This window comes from Lissotriton vulgaris, chromosome 11 (assembly GCF_964263255.1).
Source record: "Lissotriton vulgaris chromosome 11, aLisVul1.2, whole genome shotgun sequence".
NCBI classification, from domain to species: Eukaryota; Metazoa; Chordata; class Amphibia; order Caudata; family Salamandridae; genus Lissotriton; species Lissotriton vulgaris.
The window spans coordinates 1,026,765,548-1,026,784,372 of record NC_141699.1 but is presented as its reverse complement, the minus strand read 5'-3'; the positions used below and the strand labels follow the sequence as shown (position 1 = coordinate 1,026,784,372).

General features: G+C 42.4%; 1 protein-coding gene across 1 annotated transcript in view; it reads right to left on the bottom strand.

Annotated features, from left to right (window-relative positions):
* Nucleotides 1–1,367: 1,367 nt before the first annotated feature.
* PPM1L (protein phosphatase, Mg2+/Mn2+ dependent 1L) overlaps nucleotides 1,368–18,825 on the bottom strand; it is a 505,802-nt gene continuing 488,344 nt past the window's right edge. The window contains exon 4 of the mRNA XM_086944343.1: nucleotides 1,368–4,751. Within this exon, the coding sequence (XP_086800469.1) occupies nucleotides 4,405–4,751 (347 nt within the window). The 3' untranslated portion in view covers nucleotides 1,368–4,404. The remainder of the gene's footprint in view (nucleotides 4,752–18,825) is intronic.

Sequence of the window (18,825 nt, the reverse complement as noted above, 5' to 3'; positions counted from 1 at the left end):
TTGATCCCCCCCCGATTCCAGCCACTACAGTTCGTAACTTGGGTTTCCAGTTCGACAATACCCTCTCCTGTGCTCCTCACATTAACAAAACCACATCTGCCTGTTTTGCAAAACTGGGTATGATTAAAAAAATTTTGCCTTTCCTCCCTTTGAATGCTCGCAGAACTGTGGTTCAATCTCTGATTACATCCCACTTAGACTATGCCAACAGTCTCTGCGTAGGTGCTCCCCTTTATCAGATTGAACGCCTACAAATCGTGCAGAATGCCGCGGCCAGATTGATTGGTAACATTCCTTACCGTCAATCCGTAGCACTCTATCGTAAACAACTGCACTGGCTCCCTATCACTAAACGTATCCAGTTCAAGATACTGATACTTACTTTCCGAGCCTTGAACAACCTCGGCCCAGGCTATCTGAAAAAAAGGATTGCTCTCTCACACTCTGTGAGATCCTTACGCTCTAATAGTCTGCGTCTTCTGGTCGTTCCGCGCTTCCGCCTATCTAGAGTAGGCGGCAGAGGTTTTGGAGTGGCTGCAGCCAGATTATGGAATAAGCTTCCTTTGGAGCTAAGATTTACCCCCACTGAATCCATCTTTCGCCGCAAACTAAAGACTTGGTTGTTCTCCTCTTGATTCCCTGCTCCCCCTCTTGTCCTTGAGCTCATTGGTTGTCAGCGCCGGGACACCCCTTCTGGGGTAGCCGTGCGCTCTATAAATTCCAAAAATAAATAAATAAATAAATATATTTTGAACACTTGTATATTTATTGCACACATTATTTGTTTGTATGTATTTTTCACTATTCGATGACTGTTAATTTTGATGACATATACAAATCAAATGAAAAAATGTTTTTCTAAAAATAGATACAAATACTAAAATAAAATAGTTGATCCCCCAGAACTGATAGGCTGGGTGGTATCCAAAATTCTAAAAATAAATCTGTCTGGCTATTTGCTTTGTTGATTACACCTCATCTGAAGCATTTCAACTGTCGGAATTAACCGCATCGCTGCTGCGGCGATTTTTGCGCTGTGCGGCTTTTTTCATTTTACCGCGTTACATGACGAGCTCAGCTCGTCATCAGCACACGCCACCCGTGGCTGATGACGAGCTCAGCTCGTCATCAGCAGCGAAGGAGTTAACCGTCCTAGCAGGGTTGCACAAAAAGTAGGGGGAACTGGTTTTTGTAAATTAAAAAAAGCATGAGCACGCCGGGACCTTCAGATCCCGCCCACTTCGACCTCTGCATGGCACCCTGAGCATGTACAATACGAAGGTAAACAATTTTAATTGCATCCACTTTTCTTCAGTGCCTCACACTGACCCGCGAAACACCATTGAAACACCACTGGGGTAATACTGTCAGTGTGAAAAGTGATTTATTTTTTTATTTTTGCAGTTTTTGAATGCATGAACTTGGCCCAAGTACATTAGCGAGTTTTACATCAGCACCAGATTACATCAAACAAACAAAGATTACTTGTTTTTATTAGACACTGGGAGATTATGTGATTTTGCCCAGAATCAGAGGATTTTAAGCCGACGCCAGGACACAAATCTGGGTCCCCAATTCCAAAGTAGGAAGAGCAGGCCATTGGGCCACATCTTCTTCTAGTAGCATCCCTTACCCGAATTAATTGGTAAAAGAAGAGAAAATATGGACTCTGGGAAGCTTGATGTTAAACACTACTTATTTTGTAGATTAAGGGATTCGCAAACTTTAATAATTGTGTTTTCCGCTCATCAGTATTGCTGTATAGGGGTAATTGCATCAAATGACCAAGGTTCTTGCAAGAACTACATTTCAACTAGATTGAACACTGTTGACAATCAATATCTTACAATCTACATCTGGGGTCTTCTCACCAATATATGATAGGGTAAACTTTCATATTTATTCAGAACAAGGTTTCTTAGCAGACAGAATATTGGGGCCTAGTAACGAACTATAGAAATGCTACAGTACACCACTTTATATAAGGCTTAGTCTGCTTTTCGAAGCGACTATCTTATGCCGGAAATCTTCTTTCACTTTACACTCAGTCTTAAAACGTGAAAGCTAATTAAGCGGCATTTTGTTTAATTTTAGCTCTCCCTTTCCTTACTATTAGATGTTTAATGTAAAGTGTTTTATAGATTCACAATGTGAAGGGCGGGAAAAATACTGAGAGTGGATGTGATATGAATACACCTCCCACATAGGCTTAAAACAAGGACACTTCTCTTCCAACCACACACCCTACAAGGAGTAGCTTGCTATCCGTTCAAGTAAGCGCTTCAGCGTCCCACTTTGCAGCGGTAAGCGCTATATAAATAGTAATCTGTGTCCTTCACGTATATTAAAAATTCACCATTACTTTCTTCTATTTAAAAGACGTAAACAATCGATGCCTTGCAGGAGTACAGGAATATGCTGCCCAGTCTGAAAGTACACTTGCATGTTCAGAGGGTAGTAAAGGCATGATTCTAACTTCGCTGGTACTCAAGGAGCGCTGCCGCCCCTGCAGTACCTTTGTTTTCCACCAGATGCACAGCAGTTTTAGAAAAGAGTCGGGCACCATTAAAGCACACCTGCACCTCTCCACAGCCTGACCCATCGCAATAAGTTTGGTACCTGGAAATGCGTAAAAACACGGTCTTATTTAGTGTTAAAGGAAGCTACGTATGAACCAGTGGTACCACCAAATGCAGGAATACTGGTGTAACAACAAAACCAGCAGGGGCTTAGCTACCATTGGTGCAGCAGGGGCCGTTGCATCGGGCCCATTCAGTACTTAAATTGAGCTGGTGGTTTGCAGTGCTCCGCACCGGCACTTAATTGTCAACACTGGAGCTTGAAAGCCTGCCAGAAGTTGGCACTGTCTGGCGGCAAATTTAGAGATGAACACAACAACAGTTAATTATTAATTCAATATATATTAAAAAGGACTATTACGTGTCTTCTACAGTGCCTCCTGACTCTCAGTTGCTGAAGCATTTGTAGTTTATCATTCATAATTAATCTTTCAGGGCTTTAGGTAGGGCCACAGAAATCATGCAGCAGGGGAAAAACAAATGATACAGCATAGCTGAGTAATTAACAGCAAGAAAAGCCAACTTATGCAGCATAATGCAGCACTTTTTGTGATAGTATTACCTCATTATTTTGTCATTGGTACAAATGTTGACACTATCTGGGCAAAAGTGTTTATCTCATTAATACCAGTTTGAAACACAAATAAAGCAATAAGTAACACAAAAGAAACCAGTTAGCACTTCGCTAAGGACCTCCCACTGCGCAGAAACACGTGTCACTGCATTTTTAGTAACTTTTGAACCTCTTGTGCCAGAAACATATTATTTGTTAAAATTTGCAGATAATGCAGCAAATGAATTATGCGGCAAGTGCAGCAATTATTATGTAGAAAACGCCACAGTTACAAAATCACATAATTAGAGTGGCCCTGGCTTTAGGATACAAATAAAGGCAAACCCTTGTTAGTGGTACTGGGTTTCTTGTTTCATTTTTATAAATTAAAGGTATTCAGGGAGGAGGTGATTATTTTGATTTTCCTAAACCCACAAGCTGTTAAGATCATTCCACGTAAATGTAATGGCCTTTATCACAAGCAATACTTTTTCTTAGATATCTTATATGGCAGATTTGTTGAGGCCAGTGCCAAGGTAGCAGGCGATAAGGTGACATTAGGGAAAGGCTTAAATAAACTTAAGGCAATTTATTTTTTTGGGCTATATCTCTATACACCACGGTGAAATGCTGGCGTATTTACGTACAGCGCGATAACATACAATACTACAAAAGGAGCTCATCGACCACAGCGGCATGTTTGTGTAGCGGTTAATATCTAATCTTATTGGCTAAGAGGTGTCATGCGTTCAAGTAATAGAAATAGCAAACACACACTATTATTTATCCAAGGGTTAGATACCAGCGGCTACTCCATCTCTTGCTTTATTCTGTGGGAAAACAGACTACCCCGCATGTGGACGGGTCCATATTTCTGTAACAAAAAGTGAGGTGGATACAGATTGGGCACTAGGGAAAATGGCAGACCGGTGTTACTCTTTCTCCTTCTGTTCCAATAAAATACTGCATAAAAGTTAATTTATTTTAAAAGCTAGGAGGGACATTTTATACAAGGTTGGTGTTGAAGATGAAGGATAATACTGGCAATATGTACACAAAAGGGCTGTTAAGTGGGGGTATTTTTGTAGCTATTTCAGAAATATGAACTGCAGTCCTCTATTTGCTTTCACAGAATACAGAACAAAGCGTGAGTTTTTTCTTTTGGTGTGAGTACACTCTTAATGGCAGTTACTACAATTTTCCTACCAATCTCAAATCCAACAGTTTATATGAAGTCCACTTCTTATGCTACAGTGTGGAGAGCTGGACGATTCACGGTTCTTCTGTTTTGCTGCTGTTCCTGAATTTTACCACCATGACCGTGATGTTGTCGGGGCAACCGCGGTAGAAGGACTGCAACACTATGCTTTTTGCTCCAAAATGAGGTTCGTCCAAGCGCTCCTTGATGAATCGCACCGCCTCCTCATTGCTGAAGGCGTCCCACAGGCCATCAGATGCCAGGATCATGAACTCCGGCTGAAGCTTGTCCAGGTCGAAGGTCAGGATATCCGGGTCAGAGATGACCACGTTCAGGTTTTTCAGCGGGTAATCGCCCAATGAACGCGACATGGCTAAGATCCCTTGAACTCGCCAAGATCCATTAAAGCTGATGAAACCTCCTAAAGGGGAACAAAATAAAAGAATTACATCTCCAGCACTTACATACTTTTCGAGATATGTGCCTCAAAACCCATAGTTTGAAATCAAACGTCAAGATACATTACATAACTCTAGTTACAGGCTCGTAATTGAATTTTATAATCATCGAACCACATGTGAGGATGCACAAGCATGGTAAAGAACAATAACTAGCGACACGGACGCGTCCCCAAGGACAATGGTACTATCAACATGGAATTGTGCAATGGCTGACATCTACTTCCGGTTCCCTCGCTCTCTTCCTCTCACAGTTAGAGCTCTGCCCACCAACAGTGATTTCAGTGAGATGCTTTGCCAGTAGTTATGGGCTCCAATCTTTTAAATCTGATTGGCTGTGCTGTCCCACAAATTCAAAGAACGTGATATGGGACAATGCACTTTTAGAGTTAAAAAGACTAAATAATAAACAGCTAACCATATTTAGAATAAGTATACATTTTATGCACAAAGAATTGAGACAACTTCCAGTATGGAAAACGATTAAACTTTTTCTATTGTATTTTGATATACATTTTTTTTATCAACCCTTTAAGTGCCAAGGCTTTTTTCACACCAGTGCTAAGCACTTATTTGAACTTTTAGCATGTTGGGATTTACACCTAGATATCATTTTTGGCCATGAGTTGAGTAAAATGGCCGCTGGCTTTCTTTTGCAACGGTCACAAGTAATGAAAACATTTTAAAAAAAATACTAGCTTTTCTGAAAAAAAGACAACACGTTTTGTCAATGTTTTTCTTCTAAAAAGGCAGCAAAAAGAACTTTAAATTTATTTTAAAAAGGTGTACTTTGAGCTTAAAAGAATAGGTGGAGATAAACTGTTGATCTCGCAAGTATATCACCAGTCTTATAACGAAGGATTAATTTATAAATCCCTAATGGTTTATAGTAGTGTGCATTTATTTATCTATAAAGTTGAGGGGGAAATCAGCACATATAGCTACACACAAAATTCTATTTCATGAACTGATCTGTTTTGAACTTACATTAAATGAATGTTTTGTATAGAAAATGAAAGTTAATCAAGTACGAAATTCACAATCTAGAACTGCATCCAGCGGCAGGAGTGCACAATGTGGACTTTACCATATTACGTAAGAAATTTGTCCGGCGCAGTGCTTAATTTGTAAAACAATAAGTGCTGGGCCCAAGATTTCTCTCAGAAACCCACAGCAGGACATATAGAAGTTCATGGTGCTGAATACCATGGCTAAATAGTCCTGACTCCACCTCAAGCCTCTTGAATCTACCGCTCCCCACTTCCTGCTTCTTTATCGCACTCTTGCAGGTACCTTTTCATCCCTGATTTCTACCTTTGCCACTGTTTTTCCGACTGTGCCGTCCTCTTCCTAACCTTCTTTTGTGTTTTTTTCCTCTCTTGCTTTGTATCAAAGTCTGTTATAGAAAGAAAAGTGCTGGTCCTCGTAAATGAGTGTGGTGGGCCCCACCTGCAACCACCGGTTCAAGTTAAGCACTGCATACATCACATCTTGCTGTGCGCCTTGCTGCTTATTGGCCTTCGCCCAGAACTGCACCATCTAGTGCCCTCTCCATGCTCAACATCCCGTGCCCTCCAAAACAAATCACCCAGTTCTCTCTGCCAAGGTGCATAAGCCGGTGCTTCTCTGGGACACAATAACTGGCTCCATAAAGAACATCACCCACAAGGAGAGGCATCACCAAGGGCCCCCCGGATACTCCACCAGTGCCCCCGGGGCACACATCATTCTGTTCTCCCCGATGAGCACTACGGTATGCTCTCCACTGCACATCACCCTGCACCCCTCTCGCATATACTTGGGTATGACTATTGATTTGTGTGCACAGACGCCTGCAGGCCTGTTGGTCTGTCTGAATAGGTGCCTCTTTGTATGTTGGCCTCCAGTTAACAAAGGGCGCTGTGGGTGTGTTGTCTGTAGGGATGTAAGTATGAGCATCCCTGTGCACACCCTACAGAATTCAAACCCATTGGTTGTGTCTATGCTTGCTAATGTCGACATTAATTTTATTCATCTAAAGAAACAAGGAACTGTATAAGTAAATTTCAGCAGAATTGTAACCCAGTAAAGACTTTCCCTCATCAACATATCAGTGTCCAAAGAATTAGTACGCCTTTCTGCAACTTCAGCTAACCTCAACTTCTACAAGATAAAAGAGGATGAGGATAACATGTATGCTAATACACAGGATGTGCTCACCAATACCGCAAGGAACGAAAATGTGTCACTGAGATGGAATGCATTCTCAATCAAGCATGGGCATACCCAATAGGTCTCGCTTTTGGGAGCTTATAAGTTTTTAGGCAGAGCAATTGGGTGTGTCAATCAGGGGCGGCTCCTCCACGTGGGCGGAGAAGTGTTGCCCCACTGCTTGGTCGCAGTGCGAGAAGCAGAAACATAAAATGGTATTATGAATTCCATTTAATGTTTCTGCTTCTCGCACTGCAAGAAAGCAGAAGGATCTGGTTGGGGGCAGGAGGGTGGGTGGTCCTGCTCCATGCAGGGGAGGAGTGGCTTGCCCACTGTTTGGGCGCTCAATGTTTGGTAGGGCCCAGGGCAGACCAAACCAATCATAGGCACTCTTCTATGTTCTCCATGTAGACTGCAAGCAGCCTGCATGGAAAAAATGGCCTTCCCATCGACGCCTGTGCGGTCGGCATCCCAGCCATTCACAACGCTGCCATTGCAGCATTGTGATTGGCTTAGGGGAGGAGAGGGAGGCTGCCTGCTTCCTGTGTGGTGCTGAGAGAGGAGATGCAACGCTGGACCGGAGGTAAGTTTTAATATATATATTTTTCTTTTTTAAATTCACCCCCACCCACGAGTCATGCCGGCCGCGAGTGTTGCCAATGTCTTTAAGCTATATTGTACAGCAGCATGTTGAAAAGTAATAACAAAAAAGTGTTATAAGCATTTTTGTTACCTTCATATACCAAATAAGACATTGTCTAGGCGAGACCAAAAAACATGAAGTGCTGCATTTTTTCCAATGCCGACGTGCGGGTTTCCTGGAAAGTCTGCTCAGGCCCAAAAGAGTTGGTTGGTAGCTTGGCTTCCAACATTTGTAGGTGGAGGGGGTGACATCATATGCATGCTGCAAGGACTAAGTGAACGAGACCTTTGGATGAGACTGACAGGCCAAAGCAACACCTTCTCTTGAGAGTTTGGCATTGAATAAACATGCAAATCTACATTGTAACACATTAAAATGAGACTGGGGCAGAGAATGAAAGCATAACAGCTGTTACCTGGAAAAAGGTGTGGGTATAAAGCGACAGTGCAGACAGAATATAGAAGGGAAAGAGCAAGACCGGGCGGAGTGAAGGGAATAAGAAAGTAGAGGAACAAGGTAGAGAGAGGAAAGTGAGGAAAGAAATGAAAAAGTCAAATAAGGGTAGGTGAGAAGAGCACTACGAAAATATAGAAGTTGGAGCGCGAAGGGAGAGAATATGCAAGGGCGATGAGAGAATGTAGAGCTCAAGAGGGAGTTGGAAGTACAGAGTGAAGAGAGGTGGGCAGAGAATAGAGGCAGAAGGTCCAGGGTTACAGGCAGAAGGACGGGAGAAACAAAGAACAGGGTATTGAGAAAGGAAAGTAGGTACGAGGAGACAAAATGACAGGTGGATTATGCAATTCTGCAGAGTTTTTTTCATAATTATGGATTTGCCACACTTGCCACATAATCTATCAGTTGCTACATAATTTGCATATTTTATCAAAGAATTCTTCTTGCGCAAACAGAACAAACTTTTCTAAAAATGCAGCAACATGGGCTGTTGCATAGTGGAAGACTCTTCCCAAACGTTTACTGGTCACCTTTCAGTAGTTTATTGCTGTATTTGAATGTTAAATTCCAATCTTTCACACTTTATCATCAGCCACGCCCCTAAGCTCAGTGCATCCCACAACACAGTAACTGCATCTGTGATCAGTGAAGTCTTCTGTAGTGAAGTTAAATGATGATCAGGTCACGTAGGTTCTTGTAGATGTAGGTATTTATTAAGTAAGATGTTACAAGGTGGACATTTATATATATATATTAAGATAATAGGAATTAGATTAAGATCAAGTAAAACCCCACCAGGAGCTGTCACCAGTCAGCTCGGTCCCAAGCTCCCAATTGACTATAGCTGAGAACTCAACATTCTAATCTGTCATCATGAATGATAGCATTCTAAATGATGACAGCAGTGAATAAACTAGAAAGCCAACACTACATCTTCCCACATAGGATAAGGCCAACACCTTTCTAATTACGCACCCTACATAGCACAGGAGGGAAACGTCCTTTAGGACGAAGCCAGAATCATGCTGTGCCTTCACAGCGCCGGCAACAGAACAAACGCGACTTTAGCACGCATTCGTTCTGCACGCAAGTCATTACAACGACTTGCTTTAGGGGGGCGCAATGGTGGAGTGGTGTTAGAATTAAAGTCCAACACCTTTCCTACTCTTGTGCAGACTGGAGCTCGAATATTAAATAAAAATATTCCAATATCCAGCACCCCCCCCCCGGAAACTACCATTACAACGAACTACATTTACAATGCAGTCATTACAACGCAACAGCCTTTACATTGCATGCCATTACAAAGCAGCCATTACAACGCATGTCACTACAACGCATGTCACTACAACGCACGTCATTACAACGCATGTCACTACAACGCATGCCATTACAGCGCATTATAAGGTAAGTAATGTGGAATGGTAATTTTTAACCCTACAGTATCCAACACTTACCCTACTGTTGCACTCACTGGAGTGGGAATAGTAATTTTTACCCTACCCTATCCAACACTTACCCTACTGTTGCACTCACTGGAGTGGGAATAGTAATTTTAACCCCTACGCTATCCAACGCTTTCCCTACTGTTGCACCCACTGGAGTGGGAATAGTAATTTTAACCCCTACGCTATCCAACGCTTTCCCTACTGTTGCACTCACTGGAGTGGGAATAGTAATTTTTACCCTACCCTATCCAACACTTACCCTACTGTTGCACTCACTGGAGTGGGAATAGTAATTTTTACCCTACCCTATCCAACACTTACCCTACTGTTGCACTCACTGGAGTGGGAATAGTAATTTTTACCCTACCCTATCCAACACTTACCCTACTGTTGCACTCACTGGAGTGGGAATAGTAATTTTTACCCTACCCTATCCAACACTTTCCCTACTGTTGCACTCACTGGAGTGGGAATAGTAATTTTTACCCTACCCTATCCAACACTTACCCTACTGTTGCACTCACTGGAGTGGGAATAGTAATTTTTACCCTACCCTATCCAACACTTACCCAACTGTTGCACTCACTGGAGTGGGAATAGTAATTTTTACCCTTACACTAACCAACACTTACGCTCTTGTTGCTCTAAAAGTATTATGTGTTCTAATGGAATGCGTTTTCTTGGAATGTGTTGTAAATGTAGTTATTAAGAATGCGTTGTGATGGCATGCGTTGTAAAATCATGCGTTGTAATGGATGTTGCGATGTAAAAACCGCATTGCAAAGGCATGCGTTGTAAATGTTTATGTCGTAATGTGTCCTATTCGCGTCCCCCTAAGGCAAGTTGTTAAAGCAACTTGTGTGCAGAACAATGCGTGCTAAAGACATTCGTTCAAATGACGGATATCCTAAGGCATTCGTGAAAAACGCATGTAGAATTCCGTCATACATTCAGCACAAGATGCTACCCACGCAAGAGATTCAGTGCCTCACATAGGGGAAGTAAGCACTATATACATTTCACAATTTTGACACCACAACCAGCGTAGGTCGCTTAGCTCTGGTGAGGATTGCAAGGGTCAAAGGTTCGAATAGCAGCTGTAGTGTACCTGGGTACTGTGCGTGTTCTGCTGTGCCATACACCATTGGCTGCCTGTCTGAAGCGGATATTTTGTTGTGATTCTGTCTCAGCATATATCTCCCCTCTCACCCCTTTTTAATCAAGGGAGTTAGCCACGCCAATAAAGTTCTCTTTGGACTGACCCACCTTTTTTATTCACCACCACTTCACGACTACACTTTCACTTGCCTTCTCACACGCATGCACCATATGGCTGGAACAAAAAATCTCCGATAAAGAGCCCCTTCGCGGGTGCCCGTCAGACATTGCAGCGACAGTCTGACGAGGAGCAGAACCCATATGATAAAGCAAGACACCTAGCTTGCTGGGTGTGTGAGGGTTTTAGTTCCAAAAAGGGAATTCCCCCTCCCTTTTTACCATTATCTATGCTACTCACGCATTTACACTCACTTGTATTTCACACTCTCATCGGGGAACTTTGTACCCTTCTTGTGTTATTATTAACAGAAATATACAAGCAATCAACAGCGTGGGAGAAATTCAATTCACACCACTGACCAGGCAACCGGAGGCTCACATTAAACGACACGGGTGGCGGGACGGGAAGGAGAGTTGCAACCAAAACTAAATAAATAAAAAAAGAAGTGCACCGAAAATAAGCATATGGCGGAAAGTGAAAGGATCGCTGTAGCATGGGCTGTCTCCAGGGCAGGAACCAAACAGCCAAAAGACGGGACAAATGTTAACCATTCACCAACAAAACCAAAGAACTTTAGAAAAGCTGACAAAACAAATAATGAAAAATGCTGGATTTGTTTAAAGCCCACAAACTGAATGCAGCATGTCTCAAAGACAGCGCTTGGGCCCTGCCTAGGCTTGACCTTAAAACACCCATCAGGAAGTTGCAAGCGCTCTAGCCCATGACATGGCTAAACGTCTTTGAAAAAACCACAGCTTCTCAAAAAGTTTCAAGGTCTTGCCGCAACACTGACAACGGAATGTAAAAACAGTTGGAAGCACTGTGGGTGCAATCTCACATTATTACGACAGGTACACTTGGAATAAACCTCGTAAAACATTCTTTGTAGCCCTTAGTACATAGATAGGTGTGTGCTTGTAGTACCTAAATTGGTTGGTCGTTTTGACTGTGCCACGTAAACAGAACCGTGGGAGCAATATTTACATGTGATGCTAGCTCTCACAAACAGCGACATCTTAAGAGTTTCGGGGGCCCTGGGCCAAGCATATTTGGGGGCCCGTGTTTGGAACAGTTTTGCATTCATGATCCTATTTCAGCTCTTTCATGCCCTCATTGGCGGAGTGCAGAGGCACACTCGTCCAAATTCTAAATGTGTTTACATGTAATATTCAGGGACAGTGACGTGTGTTTTCAATATTGTAACACAGCAGCTGCTCGCTAATATTATTGCAAATGATCTCTATGACACTCTTCCATTTCTCATATGTGAGGTTCTGATTTGATCTAAAAGACACAATTTTATGGATTTTACATGAAACATTAACACAGCATTTCTATACAAAATGTCTGTAATAGACACACATATCACCCACATTGAAAATAAAGCAAAGGAAAGTGGCATTTTAAACAAGCAATTCAAGGTCATCAGGGCAAGACTCTGCAGATCAGAGCTGGTTCTATCAGGGGGCCCCTGAAACTATCAGGGGGCCCCTGAAAGGCTGGGGCCCTGGGCCAGAGCCCACTTTGCCATGCCTTAAAACGTCTCTGCTCACAAATACCACAGAAACAAACCAGTTCATGTGCTATGACCAGGACTGCTGACACATTCAAATACTGCCAACACAAACATATGTATGAGGTAGGGCTCAAGAATGGAAGAAAGATTACAAAACTAACGTGTGCTTCACTGAGCACAAAAAAATGACACTTACAGTGTTGAACATGTTGTGCCAAGTTCCTCTACTGGCTTGAACCCAGAGACAGAGGTGTGGTTTGTACTGACAGAATTTGTCGGTAACAATAATTATCACCACATTTATACCAGTAGAGTGGTGGTTTTACATTGCTTGTCAAGTCTGCAGGTTTCTGGTGCTTTTGAGGGTATAGACAGACAAAGTATCATTGTAAGGTTTTGGTGTTGCAGAGGCACCCACAATTCCACCGCTGGGCGGCCTTCAGTTTTTTAATGATATACTACCAATGACCGCATGTCAATGAACATAGCTATTATTTTCTCAGTGCACACACTGAATGACCCAAGTATGATTCACATGCTCTATTTTATTTCGACATCCTAGGTTTTTGTATATAGTAAAAAGTGAACTTCACGTCTTACAATTAATTTATGCAGCATCTTCCTGTCTGAGTTAAGTTACCAAAAACATAACTTAATTTACCAGTGCATTGTTCTACTCAATGTAGTTGATACTACTTGAGGACCTCTGGGGTAAGTGGGGCTAGTTGGTAGAATTGAATTTCGATAACAGGACACAATCTAGTTTGTTTGCTTCCTTCTGTCTGATAATATAATCAATCTGTGCAGATCTACCTATTTGACATTAAAATCCAGTTTATAAATCTGAACAAAATGTTTAAACAAAAAACTGTGATAACATAGCCGGGCTCATTCATGAACCTCAGTGGAAAGAATCAAAAATAAACTTTTCCACCACTGTAGACATACTCTGAATTGGGGTTGAAGTTCTGTTCAGTTATACTGTTAACTCCTAGCACTAGCGGAAGTGACCTCATATGCCCCTTGGCTTCGTAATGGCATCACAGGAAGCAACATCAGAAGACAATGATTTTAAAGCCCTTGGTAGAAGTGACGTCATTCAAACAACCTTAAACAGCGATGAGAGGAAATCCATCCAAAATCATGTATTAAAAATAAAGTTAATAACTTTAAAATCTTACAGTTAAAGGCCACGTATAGGAGAAAAAATGTCACTGACCCCAGTTACCCCACTTCCCTCTTCACAACGAGCACTTCTTTCCTCAATTTAGCACTTATACCTGACCTCAGAAATCTGTGTAGCCTGGTAGGGTTCAAGAACAAACTGACAAATCTGTTAGAATAAGCTTTACCCTATTGCTAGATGTTCATCAGGAAAATCCCTCAGGACAGAGACCCCGAAAAGTGGGAGGAGCTGTGGCATAACATTGCTTAATTTGTAAGGGCCCAAGAAATTTCAAACAAGTCTATTGTATTTGGCACTGCCCAAGTGTCACTTTAAACTATACAGATGGCCTGGAAACCCTAGATGTATTATTATTTACAGTATTTTATATAGTTAAATGCACCACCAATGAACTCTGCTAAAAAACAGACACACAGCGCCACCACATGGCCATATTTAATTAACACACCACCGTTTACAAATAGCCCAGCACCGGCAAAGACTGGCACAAATTAAGCACTGCCTGACGGACAAAGCTGCTGCCTTTGGAACTGGAGAACCAGGTTGGAGCTTTGGTATCGCTCAACATCCTGTGTATCTGGGTAAATCTTTTAATCTCCTCACGCCTTAAAAACAAGATCTGGACCATGTGTAATGAAACCTGCTGCTCATGTAAAGTGCTCCAATGTCCTGGGCAGAGCTTTTGCTGCATAAAACAGAAATAGCACAAAAGCAACCACAACTAAAGGAACTACTCGGGACTTCTCGTCCACCAGCTAGCCATTTGGACCACTAGCTGTGAAAGAAAACACAGCTGGCCAAGTCTCTCTCCTACTTTATGGGTGCAGGGTAGTGTGGGTGACTCATTTGAATGACTAGATTATCAGGAGCAAAGGTGTTGCCAGTGGCGTAGCAAGGTCAGGTGGTACCCGGTGCAGAACATTTCTTGTCACCCCCGGCTTGAAAAAAAGGCAAAAATATGAGTTCAAAAACAAAGCTTTTTAAACTCAAAAACATATTTTTGTCTCCCGATGAACTTGTGGTTTTTTCCTTATTCTTCATATTGGTATCATTATGAACTGTACCTAACTGTTTTTATCTTTTTAAAATCTTAATAAAATTATTGAACAAAAAAAAACCAAAAACATATTTTTGTCATTTTGTTACCCCAATCAGTGATGCCACCCGGGCGGCCCGTACCTACCGCACTCCCTGTCCTACGCCCCTGGGTGTTGCCAGCTCAGACACGGACAATCTCTTGTATGATTCCTCCATTTTCTAATTTTGTTTTCAATGTAAAAAAACCCCTTAAATTTACGAATGCGAAAAAAACTAAACTTTAATTTCAAGTGGGGGTGTACGGATCTTCATTTTCAATAATAAATAGATCCTCTGTCATCATGTTCTGTTTCTGGCAGATTGTAGACGTCCAATTTATCAAAACGATGCATGCTGGTCTTAAGGAGAGTACCAGAAATTAACAGCATGGCCGCTTAAAATAGCCTGTGTATTGGCAGTGATCAGTGGTCGAAGTGGGGGGGGGGGGGGCGAATCGGAGCGGCAAGACGTGCCCATACTTTTTTTAATTTTAGAAAAACAGTTCCCCTACTTCGTGTGAGAAAACCGTCCTAGGACGGTTAAGTTTGACAGTTAAAATGCTTCAGCTGACATAGAAGACAGGGAGAATCCGGATCTGTGAAACCGAGGGAGGGGCGGACAGCTAAACATGCTTTCTTGCCAGGGATTCTGCTTTCCTTAAAGAAATGTAAATGTGTACAACTGGTCACTATGCAAATATAAAGAGTGCCTGGAAGCTGGTATTGGAATTAATTGATGGATTCACTTGAAGCTTCCAGATGACATACATGTATTCTTGGTATTGTGAAGGAACTGCGAGCTAATTTGTGATGTTTGTGCTTTTAAAGGACCTTTGTAAAAAAGAAAAAAAACAATTGCACTAGGCATTACTAAAATCTATATTTTGGAAGCACTTTTTTAAAAATCATAAACCATTGTGTGCATTTTGTAGCCGCCTATCTTTAACTGTGTGTGATACAAGTTTAAAATAATGACTTGCATGTCCACAGTGCTTTATGTCTCATACTGGGACCTTGTAGCACTAAACACATACAAGTGACTATTCTCCACTGCACCAACCAGGATTTTATTCTGTGGCTCTCTGGTTATACACACACAGAAATCTGCAGTGCATTAACTAATAGAGGTTTCATAATGTATGATAGCACATTTCTCACTGATTAAAATTACTTGCATTTAATTTACTGAAGGTGAAAGACCCAAAAAAGTTACAGAATATTTAGTTTTTTCACCCCGCCGCATTCTGCAGAGCATCACAGCTCCCCTACTTTCAGGGCCGGACTGGGAACCAAAACCGGCCCTGGCAAAGTGCTCGGCCGGCCCCCCGGGGGTTGGTTGGGGGTGCGACCGAGCTCTTTGCCAGGGACGGTTTTTGGCCGATTTTGATACAGGGCCGATTTTGCACCTATGCTGCAAAAACAGCCCTGTAACAAAAATGGCCCCCCCGGGGCCCAAAACCGGTCCCCACCCTTGCGGCGCACCAGGAGATTGCCCGGTGCCCGGAACGGTCAGTCCGGCCCAGACCACTTTTTAAAATGCACTTCGACCGCGGTCATTGATAAAAACTGATCGGCACCACACATGCTAGGCAGGTCAGGGAAGCTCCACTTGGTTCTGCGCATGTGCAAACATAGCACACACTTCCGTTTCTGTCCTTACATGGCGCCTCGCCTATACCTTTCAGGACAAGGGTTACCAGCTGTAGCTGAAACTCCCTTTCCTTCTCGCCTGCAGATGAAGCAGGGCAGATAGACCCACATACAAATATCAACAGAAATACACGTGTCCCACGCCCCATCCGCTCCTGGCGGGTCCCACGTTTTCTTGCTCCTTTCCTGCTCTCCTGCCTCTGGCAGAACAGCAAGCAGGCAGCCTCTCTCCCCTCCCCTAAGCCAATCACAACACTGCAATGGATGAGTTGTGATTAGTGAAGACAGCGCCCAGCCAGGGCGCCTGTAGGGAGGCCATTTTCTCTAGGCTGCATGCAGCCTACATAGAGAAACTGCAGAGTGCGCATGACTGGTTTGGTCAACCCTAGAGGGCCGACCAAACAGGGCCGACCAACCAGTCAGGGCCCACAGCATTGGGCAAGCCACACGCCCTGACCCGCCTGCCCCCAACCAGGCACACCCTTCTGCTTTCTCGCACGGCGAAAGCAGAAACATAAAATGGTATTTAAGAACCATTTTATGTTTCTGCTTGTCGCACTGCGAGAAAGCAGTAAATTGACGCTCTTCTGCCCTAATTGAGAAGCCGCCCCTGCTTATACTGTATTCTAAGCTAAGTCAAGTTGAAAGCAAATAGGAGAGTGTGGCAACTGAGAAACATATCCTCGGGCACAAACTATAGGCCTTTACACACACTGTTTGCACATATAAATGGCTGCCCTGTCAAAGTTAGTTTGATCTGAGGCACTCTCGCTTTCTTACTTAATCCTTTAATAGTTCAGTATGTTTGTTCAGTGGTGTCTGTGTATTTTTCTCTCAGCAAAAAAAACACTCACGCTTTCCAGACTCACTTGCGCAAGCGCATGGCTGGATTTCTTGAGTGCAAGATATTGGAAAGATGAAAAGCTCTTTCAAGCCTGTTTATTCTTAGGTAATGGTAACTGATGATTTGTAATATTGCACATGAGTAAATTCCATTCAATCCTGGGGAGTGAATGTTCAAGGGTAGGGTTTCTTGGTTAAGTTTGTAACACTCACAAACTCAAAAGTTGTGGCTGATCTAAAAATCTCCGACCCTTGCCCACTCTGGAAATAGTCTGGAGTAAAATCATTTGTATTATGGGAAAGGAAAGGAACACCCCCAATATTAGTGGGCTTGTGGACAAATGGATGACTCCATATTGGGAAATATTTATAATGAGCAGAAAAAGCATTTCAGTATGTGTAACTGTACAACACGAACAGCTATGCAGATAGAACTTCCCAAGGGGAAAACAGGAATTCCCAAAAGTTTTCCTAAATTATGTCTGTACCGCTTTTGGCCGCCATAAGTGTGACAGGGTATGCTCAGACGTGAGTCCGTTGCTCACTTTGCCACTGGATTCAAGCAAGCCGGGCTGAAGATGGCTGGAATGCCAGAAACCGGTCCTCGGAAGCTTGTTTCCGGTCCAGGGAAGACATGGCTTGGCAGTTCGGGCTGGACTGTTCCCATGAGGCACAGGGTCAGACTGATTTGCATATAGCCATGTCTGAACTGGGGTGGCAGAGTGAGCTAAAGAACGGTGATGGATTTAACCCAGATCTTTTGACTGGGTGTGAGTGTTTGATTGATTCAGATGCTCCGTCCATCACCACCCCCTTTTGTACCACTGGTGCAGCTTTCCAGCAGGACTTCAAAAAAGTTTTACAATGACCCAGAATTGCACCCAGACACGTGTGTAACTTTGCATGTGCAGACTTACTATTTTTGTGGATTAGGTCCTAAGGTTTTTTTTTCTGGCACCCTTACTTTTTGTAGATTAATATAGGCACACTCTGGAAATAAAAATAAATGTGAGAACACTTTCACTCCTTATAACGCATTTTCTTAATAATGAATGCTGTTTCACGGTCAAACATAAACCCTGCGTCATCAACCAAGATTATTGCACCAAAGTAACAGCTATCAACCACAGAAAACGTAGTGAAAACTTGGGGAAAATATATATTGTGGTAGTCCATACTCTGGAGAATCTCTTGGTGGAATTGTGGCAGACCTCCCACCTTCTGATTGGTTTGCCAGAAAAGATTACAAGGAAAATGTGTTCCTTGGCTTTGTTTTTATATGAAAGTATCAGCAGGAATAGGCGAGCAGAAAGATTAGGGCTCCCGGTTTTTTTGTGTTTATTTTTTTAACATTTCCGTCTGTACTTATCCATATTTATTTTTTGGTAATTTTATCTATATTTATCCATATTTATTTTGAGTTTTGTAAGAAAATGAAGCTAAAACTGGTATATTTCCAAATTTATTTAACCGATAAGTATGCACTCCTGCTTGAATGCCTGCCAGCTCTCAGTGATAAGAACACCTGCGAAAGATAAATTAATGCACTTATATGAAAATATGCACATTTCAGTATCAGCTTTGTGCATATCTACTGCTGTTTTACCCTCTTTACTGAAATTCATTTCTTTATTAGCTCCCTTAACTATTAATCCACACAACTATTGGCCTGGCAGTCATGGCAAAGAGTATTTAGAAGCACTCAAAATGCAACCCAATTTCCATTTTTTCCACATTTAACAATAAATACAGA